We start from the raw sequence: 21,101 nt of genomic DNA on the forward strand, positions 1-21,101 counted from the left end.
GATCTTGGACACAATACTTATTAACTCAGCAGCACACACCCACACTTGTCACGGGTTTTTCAACTTTCATTATCAAAACATTGAAAACATTGAAAGAAACATCCCTAGAATTTCCCCTGTCTAAAAATATAACTTTGAATCAGATATCAAGGTTTGAGTTAATGAGTAACTTTCCACAATTTAAAAAGTAGTATGATGGTCACTAGGCATACTGTTGCTGTGTCTAAAATGCCATTATATTACACTTATTTGAGTACATAGTGTTATTAATTAATTAATTATTTATGAATGACAGGAAATTATTTGCCATGATATTATAGATCTTGGACACAACGCTCATTAACTCTGCAGCTCACACCCATACTTGTCACAGAAATTACCAGGTTTTTCAACTTTCATTATCAAAACACTGAAAGAAACATCCCTACAATTACTACTGAATGAGGTATCAAGGTCTGAGTTAACGTGTACCTTTCCACAATTTGAAAAGTAGTATGATGGTCATTCGGCAAGCTGTTGCTCTCTTTAAAATGCCCTTATATTACACATTACACTTATTTAAGCATATAGTATTATTAATTATTTATGAATGACAGTTAGCAAAAATATGTGCCATGATATGATAGATCTTGGACACAACACTCATTAACTCTGCAGCACACACCCACACTTGTCACAGAAATTACCAGATTTTTCAACTTTCATTATCAAAACATTGAAAGAAACATCCCTACAATTACCGCTGAATGAGATATCAAGATCTGAGTTAATGTGTAGTTTTCCACAATTTGAAAAGTAGTATCATGGTCACTCGGCAAACTGTTGCTGTTTCTAAAATGCCCTTATATTACACTCATTTGAGCTCACAATGCTATTCATTATTTATGAATGACAGTTAGGAAAAATATTTGCCATGATATGATAGATCTTCGACACAACACTCATTAACTCTGCAGCTCACACCCACACTTGTCACAGAAATTATCAGGTTTTTCAACTTCCATTATCAAATCATTGAAAGAAAGATCTCTACGATTTCCACTGTTTAAAAATACATCTTTGAATTAGATATCAAGGCCTGAATTAAGATGTAGCTCTCCATAACAAATCATTTGATGCTCACTAGGCGAACTGTTGTCTCTAAAATGTTATTATTTTACGCTTGTTTGGCTTGTTTGTGCGCACAGTATTGTTGTTAATTATTTTTGAGTAATTGTTACTAAAAATGTTTCCAAAAATGTGGCAGATTTGGACACAATACTAATGAACTCTATACCACACACACACTTATCACAGTAATTGCCAGTTTCTTCAACTTTCATTTTCAGAAAGTTTGTAAAAACATCCCTGTGACTTCCGGTGTTCCAAAAGGCATCTTTAAAATCAGATATCAAGGTCTGAAATAAAGTGTAGCCCTCCACAGCAATTTGAAAAACAAAATCTGTAGGCTGTTTCAACCCCTCTCTGCACAGCTTAAGCAAGTATTAATTTGGTTTGAAGCTTGTAAACCAAAACTTTACTGACATCAGTTTTGGTAGAAAATTAAAGTACATTTAGGGTTGTTAACTTACCCAACAAGTCCTCATAATTTGATATCTTGTCTCTTTCTTCTGGCGATTTTCGTTTGGCAGGTGTTGGTTGAGACATATATGACGGCTGCCCAGGAAATGTAGTTGGCATAGCATCGTCAGTTAATTTTGGCTTTACCCTAGGCACAGTTAAAACGGAACCATCTGGTCGTTTTGCAGTATCAACTCGAATTATGTGATTTTCGGAAAAATGTTTAATACAGACACAGGAATATTTACTGAGTTCAAAATTAGATCGGTGTATAGCATGAATCCATTTAGCTCGCTTCTCCTTATAGCTAGGAAACGCCAATGTTGAGATAGCCACCTCCTTATTTGAACGGTAATTGGATGTTGGCCTACATCCAGGCACACTACACGTTCGCCCCAATTTGCAAAGAGGAGCATACACTACGCTAACACATTGTAGTAATAACCATAATTAAATGATAAACTTTAGAGTACTTTAGACAATTCATAATAGCTCAGTGGGTACACTTAACCTATCACATAACCTAGCAATACTTCCAAACATCAGGCTGATCAAATTAGAATTCTATAGTATTTAACACATACTAGCCTATTGCTGAAAATATATCCTTTACTGATGCGTTTTAATACAGTTATGACTTTTAAACACGAACGAACACCTCTAATAACGGTGAAATAACAACAACGTGCTACGAAACCACCATGTAAACAAGACTCGTGCATACATATCGCTGCACTAAAAAACTGACGTCATCACTATGGAACTGTCATGTGTAGCAGGCCGGAACTTCGAGTTGGCCGTGGTTGTACAAATGGTGAAACAATTCCATCTATATACCGCTGGGCAGTTTACTGTACGTCCCTTGGTATCAAAGGTGTACGACGGCCATGCATAATCCCAACCCAAAACCTCAAAATGCATGCATTCTTGAACATGATGGTACTTTCCACCACGTCGGTGTATCTGGCCTAAGTGGTATCTGTGTTCCATCCACAAACATGGCATTACGCCATTCATCCAGCCCCCAATAAATCTGTTGGATGGTTCATCTTCTCCTTTCTCCAAGGTGATTGTCAATTGGAACACGTCGAATCAGTCGACATTATCTTAATTTGGCACTATACAGCAGATTGCGTAGAGTTGGTGCAGATACACGGACTCCGGTTGTCCTCAAGAAGTCATCTCGTAATTGTCGAACTGACGAAGTTGGTCTTCTCTGCGCTGTTACACGGATGTGCCGATCTCAGCTTGGTGTTATCACACTCGGTCGACTTACTCTCGGTCAGACAATAACACCTTTTCATTAACACTAGCTCAAGCTCGTGCCGCACTGTATACCATATCATCTGAAATGGCATAACTCACTCCAGACTCAACACAGAACGTAGGCAGCTACATCTACTGTATTGTAAACCAACAATTGAATTAAAGTACTTGTGCGTATACAGTGCTCCCTACCATTTACAACAGAACTTCGCACACCCTACCACATAACATGCCTAATCCTACAATATCCCAAACTATTTTAGGTGTATATTTCGTGATGAATTTTCCTAACCGGAAATCATCGGCAGTTTTTATAATATTTACCGTGTATGTTATTGTGCTTACGATATTGTCTTTTCAGTAAACACGATGGACAACCTTATATCGGACTCTTCAGATTTCGAATCCCAACACTTCTAGTTCGTGATCCAGAAATAATAAAAACTATACTTGTTAAAGACTTTCCTTCTTTCAATAAAAATGGAGCCGTCGTTGACCCCGAGCTGGATCCCTTGTTTGCAAGAAGTCCGTTCTTCTCGATGGGTGAGAGGTAAGATAAATTTGACTTATATATTGTTTAAATAATGAATTGTACTAGATAAGATAGGTTTTCTAAAGTTCGGTTCATTTCCTTCGAGTTTTGTGAGTTTATTGTGGATCTATTAATCATGTGCTTTGCCCAAGTGGTCAGTGCTGATAATCTGTACATAGACTTTAATTTTTCTTTACTGCTTCTTAGATTGTTTATGAATATTCTCTCCTCTCTTGAATAGTTTTATTTGTCTAGTCTTATTTCTCGTGAGTGTTTTCACCTTCTTAAATTTCAGAAGTCCAATAGTTAATACATTAGCTTCACATTTGAAGGACCCAGTTGAGGTGCTGGCCTTCTGACTGCAACTTGGCTGGTTCGCACTTGGCTCAGTCTGGTGGTCTTTGAAGATGCTTCAATACATCTGCCTCTTTTAGTAGATTTATTGGCACGTAAAAGAACTCCTGCGGGGAAAAATTCCTGCACGCCATTGTCTCCAAAAACCGTACATGTTGTTAGTGGGACGTAAAATAAATTATATTATTAATAACACAAATAAAGCACACCAAAGCTCATTAGCATGACCATGCAATAGACTGTCAAATTTATCTTCTTGAAAAGTAAAGGAAAAGTAAAAACCTAAATAAAACTTGGGGATAAATACTTGCCCCAAAAGCGTCTTGTACGGGCATGGGAAAACTCTGTAGAAACTGTGACGGTTCCGAATAATTCAGGTCGAATAGGAGCTTTATATACATGAATACTCACGTGATATATCAACAACAATTAAAATACTGATTCATGTATTGAAACACAGACAGACATATATTTCGGTTGCAACGCAGGCAACGACAACAACAAATCAACCAGTTTCTATAATCCTAATAAACATGGTATAATTTTTCAGATGGAAACAATTTAGAACAAGTCTTAGTCCAGGCTTCACGTCAGGAAAACTGAAGACAATCTTCCCCCTTGTGGAAAAGACAGCCAAGGATTTGGATAAATATCTACAAACTCAAGCACGAAAAAATGAACCAGGTAAGAATGAGGCGAATACGAACTGCAAGTTACTGTGCATGATACTTATGAAACTCAATTAGCTATGGCACTAAAGTAACTCAAGTTATTAGATGATATTCACACAAGCATAAGTAGGCGGAAGTATGACAATGTTATTCTTCACCTCTGAAATTATGAAAAATATGAATTAAAACATATTACAAAACGTGTACCAGAGCTTTACTATGATATGACGACAGAAATTAACTTCATATCACCGGTGTTTCACTGTAATCTAATGTTTTATGTATATTTCTGTCTATTTATAGATGGTATAGAGACAAAAGAACTCTGCTGCAAGTACACAACTGACGTAGTTGCTAGCTGTGCCTTTGGAATAGAAGCTGGATGTTTCGAAGACACGAAATCAGAATTCCGCGAGATGAACCGAAAAATGCTCAATCAAGACGTCTTAACCAACATACGAATACTTTTAACCTTTTTCTTCCCAGCGTTGGGCTCTTTACTGAAAATTAGGTAAGATCTTTTCTCACTTTATTATTATATTTTTAATATGTAACCCCAAAATGAAGTAGCCTAATAATCCGAAGGAAAGTTTTTAATACTAAAGTACGAAAACTCACAATATGTCTGAAGCAAAGCAAGTTTGAAGTTTCGCGTGACTGTTAATATCGTAAACTTATTCACAACCAGTAGAGGGGATGATTGTCTAGTTGTCTGTCAATTCTTATTTATTTGTTTATTTATTTATTTATTTATTTATTTATTTATTTATTTATTTATTTATTTATTTATTTATTTATTTATTTATTTATTTATTCACGAAGCACAAGATACAGCTGCACTGAGCAAATTTCACTTGCACTGTCAACAGACTATTTAACAAACGTAAACTTTCGTAATAAAATATAACAAACATAACAAAATATAACAAGATCAGGTACACATCCTACTAATAACTGTCCAAATCGAAAACCATAGAATGTCCATGTTCATAGCCAAGTCGTCGTGGGTCAAGATGGCGGTATAATTCCTTCACATCAACTTATCTTTAAGATACTATATATTTACACACCTCTCGAATTCACTTTTATTTGATGCTATATCAAGCTCTTGTCTCTTATTAATATTGTTACCATTTTCACACCAGGCAAATGTTGGGGCTGTACCTTAATTAAGGCCACGGCCGCTTCCTTCCAACTCCTAGGTCTATCCTATCCCATCGTCGCCATAAGACCTATCTGTGTCGGTGCGACGTAAAGACCCTAGCAAAAAAAAAATTAATATTGTTAAAGAGTGTTGGGAGGCGGATTAGGAAAGATCGTTGAAGTATTGAGTGCTGAGTTTGGGGAATGTGGAGAAGATCTTTGGTTCTGGTGGAGCGGGAAGGAACGCGGAGAGAGAAGAGAGAAACAAGATGTTCCGAGCCGTAATGTCCAGGAGAAAATCTCGTGGAGGAAACTCAGGTCAGCTACCTGTCGCCTGATGAGCAGCGGTGACACATTAATTGCCATTAATACCTGCTGCGTAGACAGATTTCTGAGCTTGGGGTTTCTGTTCCTTACAATTGCAGCAAAGAAGGACACTGCTCTGTCTAACTGCTTAGTATTGGAGGGGGCGGCTGTTGTCCAAATCGGAGAGCAGTAGTTTAAGAGAGGTTGAACGATCGTGAGGAAGAAGTGGCGAAGAGCAATGGGGTCAGAAATTTCTGTGAAGCGATAAAGAATGGCTAGTAATTTCATAGCCTTGGTTGTATATGTTTCTATATGGGTCTTAAATTGTAATTTTGTATCGAATATTACACCTAGGTCACGCTGTTGCGTAACCACGGTGATGAGCTTGTCGAGTAGGTAATATGATGTCGGTAGAGGAGATTTACGCAGTGTTATGGTCATGTGGCTGCATTTTTTTGTGGATTGGGGATAAGTTTCCAAGTACGGCACCAGTTCGAGAGGGCATTAAGTGAGGACTGCAGCAGAGCTGCATCTGCTGGATTCCTGATCTCCCTAAATATCTTGCAGTCGTCAGCAAAGAGTAGGGTATTCGCTGTTTCGTTGAGTTCGGACGGCAGATCGTCTATAAACAAAGAAAACAGCAAGGGGCCAAGAGTACTGCCGTGTGGGACACCGGAGGTGACTGGTAACCATGAGGATGAAGTGCCTGATATTACCACTCTTTGCCAACGGTTATGTAGAAAGCCAGCAAGAAGAGTCAGAAGACTGCCATGTATATTAAATCGTTCGGAGAGTTTATGGAGCAACAGAGTATGGTCAACAGAATCGAATGCTTTCGAAATGTCTACGTAGCAGATATCCAGCTGTGATTTAACTGCAATGGCGTGTGATGCAAAGCTATGCAGAGTGGCCAGGTTTGTTAGACAAGAGCCACCTGGTAGAAAACCATGCTGCTTGGTTGAGATATACGGCAAAGTGAATGCGAGGAGACGCTGGTGTATAATTTTTTCAAAGATAAAGGATAGTGTGGGGAGAATAGAGATTGGTCGGTAAGATGAAACATTAAATTTGTTGCCTGATTTGAGAAGTGGAACAATATTTGCCTGTTTCCAGGTAATAGGAAAATAGCCCGCGGCAAAACATCTGTTAAATAATTTAGAGAGAGGGACGCAAAGAGTGCTGGCAGTAGTTTTTAGGAAAAGAGGACCTATAGTGTCGGCACCGGTAGCTTTGTTGGTACGAATAGTTTGAAGAAGGTTATGAACTTCACTTGGCGTGGTAGTTATGCTTGATAGGGTTCTGTTTGAGGCTGTACCAACGGGAGGGAGCGGTTGGTTTTGTAAGGGAGGGGAGAAGTTGGAGAAGAAATACCTGTTGAACAGTTCATTGCGATCGGCGCCATCTGCTGTTGCATCGTTGTGGTTCACGCTGACAGGAATCCGCTCCGTCCTTCTCCGTGTGTTGATGAGACTCCAGTAGCGCTTGGGATTACTGCGGACGTTTTCAGTGACAGTGTCTACGTGTGTTTTGTAGTCTCTTCTGACCATAAACCTCGCGTGGCGGCGGATTTTAACGAAGGTATTGTGAGTGTGTGGGTTAGGGAAGTCTTTCCACAGGCGCCAAGCTCTCTTCTTATTAAATAGTATCAGTCTGGTCTCTTGTGATATCCAGTGTTGATGTTTGCTAGTAATATCCCGTTGTGCAGGTACGAAGTCTTTAATTGCAGCTTGCAGCCAGTCGTACAGCAGGTCAAGAGCCGATTCGATATCAGCTATTTCGAGCAGACTCCAGGGAAGGCATTCCAGGGCACGACACATTGCAGGCCAGTCGGCACGGCGCCAGATGTAGGTAGGGCGGTAGGATGTCCTGCTGTGAGGCTTTGAGGAGGGGTGGGGAAGGAGGAGTGTTGCATCGAGGGACTGGTGGTCGCACAGGAAAAGGTTTCTGCCTGGGGTTATTGTTTTAAGTTCTAATGAGGAGAGTATGAAGTCCAAGGTGTTGGGTCCACGGGTTGGGTACATATTAAACTGTTTCAGTCCGAGGCCATTAATAAAACCGTCTATAAAGTATGTGTCACAGTTGTTAGCTGACAGTCCGGTAGTTGGAGAAGACCACTTTATAGACAAGTTAAAGTCGCCCATTAAAATTACTTCACCATGAGGGAGAGCTGCAATGACTGAGTCCAGGCACTGTTCAAGGTCACTGAATGGGCTATTTGGTGGTCTGTAGTAACATCCCACAAGTACAGGGCGTCGAGGAAAGAGTAGCTCCACCCACACTAGCTCACAGTTCCGTCCGAGATCTGTCCTTCGTTTACATAGTACCGTAAAGCACTGTTCACTGCTAGCAACACCCCATCACCTAGAGTAGCGCGATCACGACGGAATATGCTGTAATTAGCACTGAGTGGTAGTTCACTGTCACTAGCCCAAGAGAGCCATGTTTCCGTAAGTCCAATCACGTCAACTTCTCTTAAGTCTGGCAGGGATAGTTCACAATCAGACAACTTATTGTTTAGGCTTTGCACATTTTGACAATAGATGTTTATGTCTGTTTTCATTTCACAAGTGGTGGGACCGGGGTTTAAGTGGACATCTCCAGCTAGTAGTAGGAGGCAAAGCAAGCCCCTAATCGTTGAGCGACCAGGCTTAGGCTTGTCCGGCTCCGAGCTAGCAGGGAGGCGCCTATAAGTCTGGAAAATGGCGCATCCAGTCAGAGAGAACGCCGGAATGTAGTAGTTTCTCTCTACTAGTAGCCATTCAAAAGGAGAACTCACTTTTTCACTTGCACACACCGATTCCTTAACTCGAATAGACCCGCGCAGAGAACCGTAAAGCGCAACAACTCTGATTATTACCACACAAACAACACAAACTGCAGCAGCACTAAGCTTGCACGTGTCTCCTCCAGCCGCCATCTTGTGAAGCAAGTTGGATACTCAAAGGATATATAGTCAAAGCGAATCCACTGAAACCGATGGTGGTGCCATGAGACGTGCAAAGAATTTTGCGGAGAGAGGTAGTACAGCAATGTTATTCTCACTGGACCTAAAGTACCATCGCGGGCGACTGCCTAATGAGTAAAATCTTTCACAACGCCATACGCACTAGCCGCACTCTGCACCACCCACCCACACTTGAGTAGCTTCCACAAAGTCACAGCCATAAAAGAGGCTGAGTTTCCAGTGGAATCTACAATTTTCTCTGGCTTGTGCAAAGAAACTACTGCATACATCGAGAAATAACAACATGCGGACGCCTGGTTGTACTCATCCTTAAAACAATGTTCTTTACCTCACTAACAAGATGCATTTTGCTGTTTAACGTCACAGTAACACGAATAAGTTTCCGGCGACTCCTTCAATGAAGTATTCCCGGAACATAAATAACGTCACGCAGTAGATCGAGAAATATGTAATATCTCCACAACTTCAGGCAATGAACATTACTTCCGTATGGCACTGTGGCTCGTGCTCCGTTCAAACTCGGATAACGAACATCGTCTTACAAGAGCAAAGCCTCCTTGTAGTGATACAGACACTTAATTTTTAAGACACATTCCGCCATCCCTTGACTTCTGGCATGTCAGAGTAACAGCGACGTGATGTGACAGTGTTGCCAAATTCTCGCCAGTTGACTACAGTTCGAATACCGGTCAGTGCTGATAGGACTTTTGAAATGAAAAAGCACATCCTGATGGATCAGATTATGCAACAGAAACTGGAGGTTCCTCTGATCACGGCGCCAACGTTATCGTAAAACTAAAGCTTGCTGGCTTTGCTACAAACATTATACTAACATAGATTATCAAGTAGCTTCTTGATCATAAGAACGAGAAAAGTGATCAGGATGAATAAGCATCGAAAATAGGAACTAAATTTTGTTCCGTAACTATCTAGTTTCATAGGTACCGAGCTCGATAGCTGCAGTCGCTTAAGTGCGGCCAGTATCCAGTATTCGGGAGATAGTAGGTTCGAACCCCACTGTCAGCAGCCCTGAAAATGGTTTTCCGTGGTTTCCCATTTTCACGCCAGGCAAATGCTGGGGTTGTACCTTAATTAAGGCCACGGCCGCTTCCTTCCCACTCCTAGCCCTTCCCTGTCCCACCGTCGCCATAAGACCTATCTGCGTCGGTGCGACGTAAAACAACTAGTAAAAAAAAAGTTTCATAGGTCAACAGTTTCTTTTAATTTTATACGTGATTTTAAAATAAGTAACTTTATTTGAAATGACTCCACAAGCAATTGTAATTTCAGTCGCTCCAAAGGTCTTGCCAACTATTTAAAGTAATTTTAGTTTCACCCTTTTCACATTCCTTCTGAAACATAACTCTCAGAAATTTCACTTACATTGTCTGTATTAAATTTTTCCTCATTCCCGTCATCAGCCTTATCAGATCTACTCACATCGGGCGTTCAGGACCTAGTGCAACGCATGCTCCGGTAGGACGAGCCTCCGTCGCCTGGCGGACAAGGCGAGCACCATATTTTTCCAGGCACAAGTTGCAGCGGCGCAGAACGTTCTGAAACACGCACTGCAGTTCATCTTCGGTTGTACTCCGTATAAGGTTTGTGGTCTCATCCTCGAGATCTCGAAGAGTACACTGGTTGTTCCTATTGACTTTCTGTTTCAGGTTACTCCAAAGATAACAGTCACAAATCGTTAAGTCGGGGAAACGATAGGGCCAAAATCCGTAGGTAATTTACCCGTTGATCGAAAATTCACGAACAGTTTACAAGGACTATGTTTGTGTGTGAGCTGTCGTACAGTCCTGTTGGACGCAAGCGTGCTGTTGTTCTTCTTCTTCAATGAGCATTTGAGCGAATGGTCTCAAAACTATTTCTTACATCGCTCCGAATTTGTTGTGCTTTGAAAAAATATAAGACCCATTTTTCTTTTTGCACTATTCGCGCACCATACCTCGACTTTTTCGTCTTGTGACGGAACTTTGTGAACTGCGTGATAATTTTCACTGTTCGATTACCGACTGTTCCGACCGTTCACATAACCAGTCAGATGATACCAAGCTTCATCACTCTTAAAGAGAAGTATGAGATGTTTTCCTCGGGAATCCGAAAAGAACGCGGGTTGTTCCTAACTTATACACTTTCTGCTTAAGATGAAAGTCGAAAAACGTCACAGTTCAATCCTGTACGGACTGCAAAACAGACCTGCTAAACTTAAACGGTTCATCCGGGTTTGTAATACGATTTAATATATGCCAAGAAAAACGGCCGAGAGGATTCGTCGCGCTGCCCACACGACACCTCGTAACCTGAAGGCCTTCGTGCTGAGCAGCGGTCGCTTGGCAGGCCAAGGCCCTTCAAGGGCTGTAGTGCCATGGGGTTTGGTTTGGTTTGGATATTTTGTACGGGTGAAACTTGATCGTTTTAAGTCCTTTGCAGTCAAAACCTATAGAAAAGCCACATTCTTGGGAGAGCCACAAGACTGATTTTGCCGGACTCAATTCCATTCTCACTCGGATATCTCGAAATCTTTCCTCGGAGAGAGCCTCAAAGAGCCTCCGAATGATAAAATTTACGCGAACATGTTACATACGAATTCTTTAAAATATACGTCTCAGCGAGAAATATTCACTGCTTTCTGGCCAGTCGCATCGCTGCTGTCACATGCCTGACACGTTCATAATATCACAAAAGGAGCGTAGCGAGGGATCCAGTCGGCCGCAATAATATAACCCCATTCAACACTGTTACTAACAGATAGCGTGATACATCTTGGCCTTGAGACCGCTTGCCTTGTTGGTCAGCCGCTAGACGCCAGGCCGAGCCCAGAGTAGCTACAGTGACTCACGGCCGACTGGATCCCTCACTGCGCTCCAGCTAGCTAGAGGGATGCATCAAGTTGGCCGTGAGTGACTGTATGTAAGCCTATCATTGTCCGCCAGGTGGCGTAGTGTGCGTGGCGCTAGGTTCTGAACGCTCTGTAGATACGTTACTTCGTTAACATCCGTTTGTTCTACCTTTGTTTCATAGTACTTGCAAACTTCTTGACAGAAAATTCCTGAATATTATATGCTCCAGCGGATTCGAATATCAAGTCCTGATTTCTCCTTTAATCTGCTTTCTGAGTGTGAGTACTTGAAACTCCTCACAACTCAATCTCTATTGTTGACCCCCTCTTCTCTTACTTAGCAATGGTCTTACTTTTCTCCACAAGGATTCTTATTTCTTATAGCCGGGCTGAGTGGTTCAGACGTTTGAGGCGCTGGCCTTCTGACCCCAACTTGGCAGGTTCGATCCTGGCTCAGTCCGGTGATATTTGAAGGTGCTCAAATATGTCAGCCTCCTGTCGGTAGATTTACTGGCACGTAAAAGAACTCCTGCGGGACAAAATTCCGGCAACTCGGCGTCTCCGAAAACCGTAAAAGTAGTTAGTGGGACGTAAAGCAAGTAGCATTATTATTATTATTATTATTATTATTATTATTATTATTATTATTATTATTATTATTATTATTATTATTATTATTATTATTATTATTATTATTATTTCTTATAAACTCTCACTTATGACACCATGCTGTCGTCTATTTCTCAAATAACAATTTTATCAGCAAATAGAATTTCGATCTTTTCTCTTTTTTAGTCATCTTGAATTCCTTGGGCTGCCTTTCACAGTACCAAAGCAAAGCAAAGCTAGGCCGTGAAGGCGCTTGGAGGAGGAAAATATAAATTTTTTCGCTACTTGAAACCTCATCCCTAAGTGTTTAGCAGTATGCCCGACTACAGTTGTCCCAATAGGCTACTTATGGTATAGGGCTGATGGCCTAGATGGTAGGCCCCTTTGTACAACAAGCATCATCATCATCATCATCGTCAAATTCTGCTGTAGGCTGCTTGAACCACGGATCCATCCTTTATGATACAATTATTTATTATAATTATGAATAATCCATATATTATGAACAGTAAAATAACCACGCATTAAGTAACTTCAAGTAAATTCAATACATTTGTGATTATAACTCCCCTAATTAATATAGAGCGAGAAATTGATTCGCATGTATATAAAGGTATCAATTATTTAACTTGTGATCGATATTGTCAGGTACAAATGTATGTTGTTTAACAATGCCATATTTTAAAAGTCTTGGCTTTAGATGAATGAAGATACAACAATAAGACAGTTGAACCATTTTGACAGGATTATGCCAACTGAAGTTGCTGATTTCTATCGGAGAATCGTCAGTGAGGTAGTGACATACCGAGAGAACAAAAAAGAGACACGTAATGACTTCCTCCAGGTGTTGATGCAGATCAAACAGAAGACACAAGCTGCACTTCAAGAGAAAGCCGATGGTGTAGGTGAGAATACTTACCAGCTATGTCTTGAGAGGAATTAACCTTAACTGATGTTGTCGTGTGTTCCACTTGTATACTACGCTTATGTCAAATAAAGTAAGTTTTGTCATTTGGGGCCTTTCATATATAAAATAAATAAATATATAGATTACATAAATAAATAAATAAATAAATAAATAAATAAATAAATAAATAAATAAATAACGTCTTAGCATTGATAGGCATTAGATCTTTCTAAATCTAATACCGATCATTTTTAATTTGTTTCAGGCTATTCAGATGAGGATCTCACAGCACACGCAGTCACTTTTATAGTAGAAGGCTTTGAGACGTCCTCGGTAACAATGAGTTTCCTCCTCTACGAACTGGCCATGAATCCTGACGCTCAGGAAAAGTTACGACAAGAGTTAACGGAAGCTGTGGAAAAAAATGACGGAAAGCTTACCTATGATATTATTCACTCACTGCCGTATCTCAACATGGTTTTTTCAGGTAATTTTCTTTGCAGATTCCAGTCATTTGTTCATCTGTAGGTAAAAAAATAATATTATTATTAATTTCATACTTTAAGGACTGCCAGGACTGAGCATATTCCTCGCAAAGTGTAGTAACAGTCCTGTAAAAAAACTTTAATAGTTACTTATGAAAATCACCAATATTTTCAAATGAAACATTATCTCAATGCAAGTAGCAATAATGAAGGCTCACTTACCTGAGTACGTTTTCAATGAAACTTGAGATGTAATCCTACTCCAACTGGGTTATCAAAAACATTATTCATGCATGTAACTTTTCGACTGAATTGATATTTCACTAATAGCCCTACAGTTTTAAATAATAATATGTTAATCAGTTACCCTCAGATAAGAGCGGATTTTAACTTTCACGATGCAGCAAAATGAACGTTGGTAATAGTTAAGTTATTCGCAAATCAAGGAAGAACGCTACCAACGTAACTGCTAAACTTGCACTGGCAAGCGGAGTCTCTTCACTGTACACAGAAAGCAATCCGAAATTATAAAATAATGATAAATAATTAACTTCAGCAGTAATAGTGGAAAAATGGTAAGGTTCCTACCTTAGGAACCAACTTTAGATGTACAGTATGTATGTCCAATCCTTAATCCGTCTCTCTTCGGGGTCAGATATGAAGCGAGATGAATCCTCGTAGCGACTTTTTACCACCGGATGCCCTTAGAGACATCATCCACTTCAGAGGACTTAATGCTTTGAAATGAATGACGTGATACATGATAGGGAGAGGGTGAAACCCGGTGCCGGCACGTAGTCTACACTTGTCGAATAGCACCGTAAGGTCTGCTCAAGGCTTTACGTCCCCATCCGACGGACATATCACCATTAGCAGCGGCATATGTCCTCACTCCATATGAGCACCACGGGGAGGTTTGTCATTGAATCCAGGCTTTTGGCCCGCAAGCTAGTGTTTAGAAATTGTATAGCCTACTACAACCTCTTCTACCCTACCGGCCAGCATTCTAACCACGGTGTCAGACCATATAGAAGATCGTGTCCACATGGTGGATTGTTGTAGGAACCAATGCTAGATGAAGCCGACTATACTATTGGGGACTATTTGAAAAGGAGAAGCTACGAAATTTCGTGTGATTTATTTTCCCTCCTCGTTCATGAATGTATGTTAATTGTAAGTCATGACACCAGCACTGGATGTTTAACCTTCTAATGAATCATGACCTCTGGAAGAATGACGATACTGATCTCGGAGGGAATAAGATAAGAAATTCAGGGGTACTGACCTCCAGCATCATCATCACCACCACCACCACCACCACCACCACCACCATCGTCATTATTCAAGACGAAGAATTCCTAACACTCATAAATCTAACTGAATTGAATAAGAACTGCATATTAATATGTTATTCTTTTAGACCTCTGTTACCGTGTGCAGGAATTTTAATTTACGCTACTTAGGTTTCCTGCGCGTCAATTTGTACGTTCCATTTGACTCTGCCAGGTGGGAGAGTAACACGAATCTCGCTTTGACGATCACTGCTTGAGATTTTAATGAATATTGTCGGGCAAATACCAGTTGCGTCACCTGAGGCCCTTTTGCTGCAGACATCGTACGACAAAAAGTGCCGAAATAACTTGTATTTCGTCCTTCAAAAATCCGACTACCTTTGCCAGGTTTGAACCCGAGTTCTTGGGACCCGGAGACTTACGTTCTAGCACTGATCCGCAGAGGGGTGTATGAGAACGCGACTTACAAGCTTGGGAAGTTGTTCAAATCTAGAAGGAATGTATCTTTTTTCTTTGCTAGTGGCGTTGCGTCGCACCGACACAGATAGGTCTTATGGCGACGATGGAATAGGAAAAGCCTAGGAGAAGGGAGAAACCGGCCGTGGCCTTAATTAACGTACAGTCCGAGCATTTGCCTGGTGTGAAAATGGGAAACCACGGAAAACCATCTTCAGGGCTGCCGACAGTGGGATTCGAACCCACTATCTCCCGGATGCAAGCTCACAGCCGTGCGCCTCTAACCACACGACCAACTCGCCCGGTAGGAATGTATTAGTCCGTGATATCGGATTCACGACCATCAGTCTATTTCTCTTCTCGGATAAAATATAGAGATATAACTACTGTCAAAAGTGTGCAACATTGCATAATTAGTGTGTCCGCACTATTATTAGTAGTATAAAAAGGGATAATTAATTAATTAGTGTGAAGTTCAAGGATAGTCATAAAAGTTATAGAAAGCTAATTTATTATTTAGCCTGAAAAGAGGATCATATTTATAAGACTCATTTTTAAAAAAAATTATCAACATTGGCCTATTTTCTTGTTTCAGAGACTCTGCGCATGCACCCACCGCTGATGACAATGGAGAAATTGTGCACGAAGCGGTGTGAGTTACCCAAGAAGTCTGGTGGTACTATGCAGGTGGAACCGGGAACATTGATTCTTATTCCCATACATGCCATACAAAACGACCCGAAGTATTTCCCAGAACCGGACAGATTTGATCCAGAGAGATTTTCAGAAGAAAAGAAGGAATCTATTCCAAAATACACGTATATACCTTTCGGTGAAGGACCTCGAGTTTGCATAGGTAATTAAAACCTTACACTAGGAATTACTTTCGAAACATGTTATAACTATCAGCAAAATTAACGAATTGCTTAAACATTTCTAAGTGAATCATAAACACGTTAGTATGGTTCGCGTAATCTGCAGCTCATATAAATACTTCAACTCAAAGGCAATCTATGTTACTATAAGCGACGAGTCTCCCTCTCTCTGTAAAGTAGCCCCATTCATCTTTCTGCAAGTAGAGGCTGGCCAATAGACAAAGCATTCTGAACATCTGCGTGTTCTAATCAAGATGATTAGAGAGGGATATGTTTTTAGAAGGGAAAGGTCGCCGAGCTAGTTGACTACGCGATTAGTGTCACGTAGGTGTAAGCTTGCATTCACTAGCAGTGGATTCAAACCCCACGGTCGGCAGCTCAAAAAATGTTTTTCCGTGTTCTCACAGCAGGAAAATACTGGGACTTTAATGAAAGTTACGGTCGCTTCTTTTGCACTCAGCTCTTCTCTATTCCATCGTAGCAATAAGGCCTCGCCGTGTCGGTAAGACGTAAACCTAACAAAGAACGGAAAGGAGAAAGGGAAGTTGTTTTTCCGCATGTAAATCATAAGTGTTAGGCTATACAATTAATCCTCAGAATAGCAATTGGCCCCTTTAAAGCTGCCAAGATTATCATGTTTATAAACTTATCAATCTAGCCTCTAGCTCCAGCTATTAGACCTACTTCTTCTATAAATGTTATATTTTCTTATTTTATGGAGTTGTGGGTCGGTAGGCTTCGCAGTTTTATTTAGAACTTCCGCTGGTTTGCTTTTAGAAGCCATAGTTCTCACGGTAGGGTCAATCAAAAATCCATGAGTCGAAACAGTTGGAATGGCTATCACATGTACCCACGTAGAAGATTCATTGAGCGTTAAGTCTAAGTACTTCCTCATCTTTTCTCGAAAACAGCGTGGCCATTTTACACCTACGTTGAAATATAGGTACAAGCGTCTAATCATATCCCTCTGGGTTTTTTCTTTTCTTCTACACAGACTTCATTATTGCAGTCTCCTAGAGAATTTACACTTCTCATGCCGTGAAACTACTACATATGCCGGTTCAATAAAAAAATGTAGCCGTACGAATTGGGATGTGATATTTGCCGCTAAATACAGTATGTTGAAACATATTGAACTCATGTCGGTAATATTATTGAAGAAATATTCCTTCATCAGTATGTTTTATTAAGTGACTGTATTTATTAAGTAACCCAGATTGGGTCGGTACTTTGAAAGGAACTAAATACCTTTATGATGGTAAAAGCGAAATAATAACGGTTGCATTAATTGAGACATTGGTGAATGTCACTTATACTAGTCAGGTCTTTTCGATACCCAGTCACATTATTTTCATAACAAGGCTGAGTCAACACCGGTCCACACTCCCTTATCAAGGAAGTACTGAAGAGCTAGTACGGGAGACACCTCTCCTTACAGAAGTATAGCAACGAAATCTAAATGAAACAATGTTGCATAGCAGCAACAACAACAAAACAACAAAAACAACAACAATGACAGTATAACAAACAATTACATGGAAACAAGATGTTACAATAAGTTACATCAAAACAATAAATGCCATTATAACGAAAGAAGAGGAATAATAATAATTAGTAATGCTATTTGCTTTACCTCCCACTAACTACTTTTACGGTTTTCGGAGACGCCGAGGTGCCGGAAATTTGTCCCCCAGGAGTTCTTTTACGTGCCAGTAAATCTACCGACACGAGGCTGACGTATTTGAGCACCTTCAAATACCACCGGACTGAATCTGCCAAGTTGGGGCCAGAAGGTCAGCGCCTCAACCGTCTGAGCCACTCAGCCCGGCAGAAGAGGAATAAGAAAAGGAGTAATTGAAACAAGAATAAAAATTACCTTATAAATAAAAATTACGAGTACCGTAACTTAATTAAAATAAATCACATGAGAATCCAGAAGTAATATACGGGAAATAATCCAAAATATCCATTTACATGTAAAGTAACGTAATAAACACAATCACATACAAATTCACAGAAAATTTTGATATTTACAGTACTTTAACACTACGATTTGCAGTAGATTGAGCGTTACAATGACTTACTGCTAGTTTAACATTGCATCTACAATACAGTCAATTAGACATTAACACACAAATGTATGATGTAGTATCTTTCCATGGAACATTCCAATAGAAAGCGTACTCGAATTACTTACTGGTTGAAGAATGGCTCAGTACACTGTCGAACCTTCGAGAAGACAATTATGTGAATACCGTGGCACGGAGGATAAGATAAGATAACTCTTTATTGCCACCCTAGTTTGCACCATCGGTTACAGGCAATAAAGAACATAAAATACACATGAACCCAAAAAAACCCATCAAAACAATATAAACCAAACAAAGCAATATAAACTAACATACTATTATATATAATGTAAAGCTCTAACTATCTACACTAAAACTATTAACTTTGAACCCAAAAAACCACACAAAATAATATAAACCAAACAAAACAATTTACTAACTACTCTACTTATTTAGTGGTGTCCATGCCGGCGGAATCCAGCCTAGCACTGCACCAACTTGTCTAAATCTATTGAGATGCCTCTGGTATGCGAGGAACACCTCCGCATGTTAGGGCATCTCCTACCTTAATTCTAATGTACTAACCCATATCTACTCTCTACAGCTAACTAAACATAAAGAAAAAGAATGGCTGCACGCGGCATTCCCTGTGAGGAGAGACCCATCCCACCCAGACCGCCATCAGCCACTCCTCCCGGGTTAGATATTACCCCCACCTATAACTCGTACTTCTCTCCTCATTTTACGTGGCGAATCGTAGAGGCGGTTGCCGGTCCATCATACGATCCGTCACGCATTTATCTACTGCTCCGCCTATAATCGTGTCATCTTACTTCATTCCTGCCACCATCTTGATTCACTAGTTATTCTGTGAGCGGACATGTTTCCTCTTACACCTAGGGATGGGACTGTACCATCCGACCCGTCTGTCTCTTATACCCCTCCCCCCCTTCCATCCCCAATCTTCCCCTCTTACTCTTCCTTGCCTCTGTCCATCTCTCTTATAATACTTATTCGCTAACTGTTACAGATAATCATCCACTATACCGTATAGTTAATATTTATACACTATATACAAACGTACTTGTTGACAATTTCCAGTTCCTTGTTCATCGCTTTTCTTTCTTATTATAGCGTCTTTTAGACTAAAGCTACTTCCTAATTGCATTTTTTAAATAGTTGAACTTACATATTAAACCACCGAATTGCCACAAATCAGATCTGTCTTTTCCTTGTTCCTCACATCACTTATCAATCCTTTCCATCTCTAAACAGTCCAACAGTTCCTCTTCCTCACGGCCACTCATTACTTATTAAAATTTTAAACCAATGTTTAAAATTATCTACTATTATGTTATCCAAACACCTTTTCTTGTCCACTAACCCTATCGTTAATATTCAAACACTGTTTACAAATGTATTTGTTGTCAATTCTCTAGCTCCTTATTCCTTACATTTCTTTCCTCTTCTTACGACTCTTAGACTAAAACTAAAAACTACTCTCTAAATTTTTTTTTGAACTTACATCTTAAACCATTGAATTGCCAACAATCAAACCTGACTTTCCGTTATTCCTTCTCTTTCTTTCGCTTATTTCCGTTTCTAAACAGTCCAACAGTACCTCTTACCCACAGCCCTCGTTACTTTATTATCCCTTTTTTTCTAACATTAACAACCACCTCCGTTCACTCACATATGCAATCCCCTCCAAATATATACAAATCTTATTTTCATCATACAATCTTATCAGATTGTACTCCGAACTCCTCTTATTGTCATAAATTTTTATATAACCTAGCAGTTTCGTCTACCTCCTTCCTCTCCTTCCTCAGTAACCCTCTTTTACCCCTTATTCTCTTAATTTCTTTATAAATCTCATTCTAACCATATTTAAATATTTAGAAATATTTGTTCCTCTTCCCCATTCTCTGGCCAGCCATACCGTCATCTTTTCAATTTTTTCTACTTTTTCTATCTCTTTTTGACTCAACGCTTTCTTTTTCAACTCTTCTAACTCCCTACATTCGATGAATATATGTAGGTCCGACCATCTTTCTCCACACAGAATACATCTACCCGCATTTTCTGTACCTATCCACCCTCTGTTTCTAGGAATTCCAAACATCCACCAGTATAGACCTCTTCTGCCCTTCCGGTCCTTAACTTCGATTTTCGGGTTCATGATTTCTAACAATTTGTTTAATACTGATAGTGAGGCTCTTTCTCTACATTCCATTATTAAACTCTGTCTCTCTATATCGGCAACTCTCCTTATAACCCTTCTCCATACCCATTCTTTCTTCTCTCTCCACCTCTCATATCCTATATCTCCTAACCCCAGTTTTCGTAATTGATTTTTTTGCACTTATTTACCCAATACCTCTCATTCTCCATATTTTTCTGGAATCTATATGTGTCTTGTACTAAATCCTCTCCCTTCCCTTCTTCCAATCTCATCCAATACTTCATCACCCTCTTGGCTATAGTAGTGTCTATCGATTCTTTACATACTAACCTAGCCCCCACATTTGCAGTACAGTTTGGGACTCCCATAATAATCTTACTAAATTTCGCCACCACCTGGTTTAGTTCTTTTCTATTTTCCTCTAATCCCCATATTTCTACCCCATATAACATTTTTCCTTTGACCATTGATTGGAACACTAATCTCTGTATTTTGTACTTTATATCCGGAAATTTATTTTCTAATATCCCCACTTCTGCCAGTGCTCCCCTCCATTTATATCTGGCTCTACTGATCTG

At 39.9% G+C, this 21,101-nt stretch overlaps 1 protein-coding gene across 1 annotated transcript in view; it reads left to right on the plus strand.

The window, feature by feature from the left end:
- Window positions 1-21,101, plus strand: part of LOC136872616 (cytochrome P450 6j1) — a 40,543-nt gene that overhangs the window by 12,187 nt on the left and 7,255 nt on the right. The window contains exons 3-8 of the mRNA XM_068225008.1: window positions 3,188-3,376; window positions 4,263-4,396; window positions 4,687-4,894; window positions 12,999-13,159; window positions 13,427-13,648; window positions 15,990-16,250. Coding sequence (XP_068081109.1) covers window positions 3,188-3,376; window positions 4,263-4,396; window positions 4,687-4,894; window positions 12,999-13,159; window positions 13,427-13,648; window positions 15,990-16,250 — 1,175 coding nt within the window. The remainder of the gene's footprint in view (window positions 1-3,187; window positions 3,377-4,262; window positions 4,397-4,686; window positions 4,895-12,998; window positions 13,160-13,426; window positions 13,649-15,989; window positions 16,251-21,101) is intronic.

Source organism: Anabrus simplex, chromosome 1 (assembly GCF_040414725.1).
Source record: "Anabrus simplex isolate iqAnaSimp1 chromosome 1, ASM4041472v1, whole genome shotgun sequence".
In the NCBI taxonomy this organism is placed as follows: Eukaryota; Metazoa; Arthropoda; class Insecta; order Orthoptera; family Tettigoniidae; genus Anabrus; species Anabrus simplex.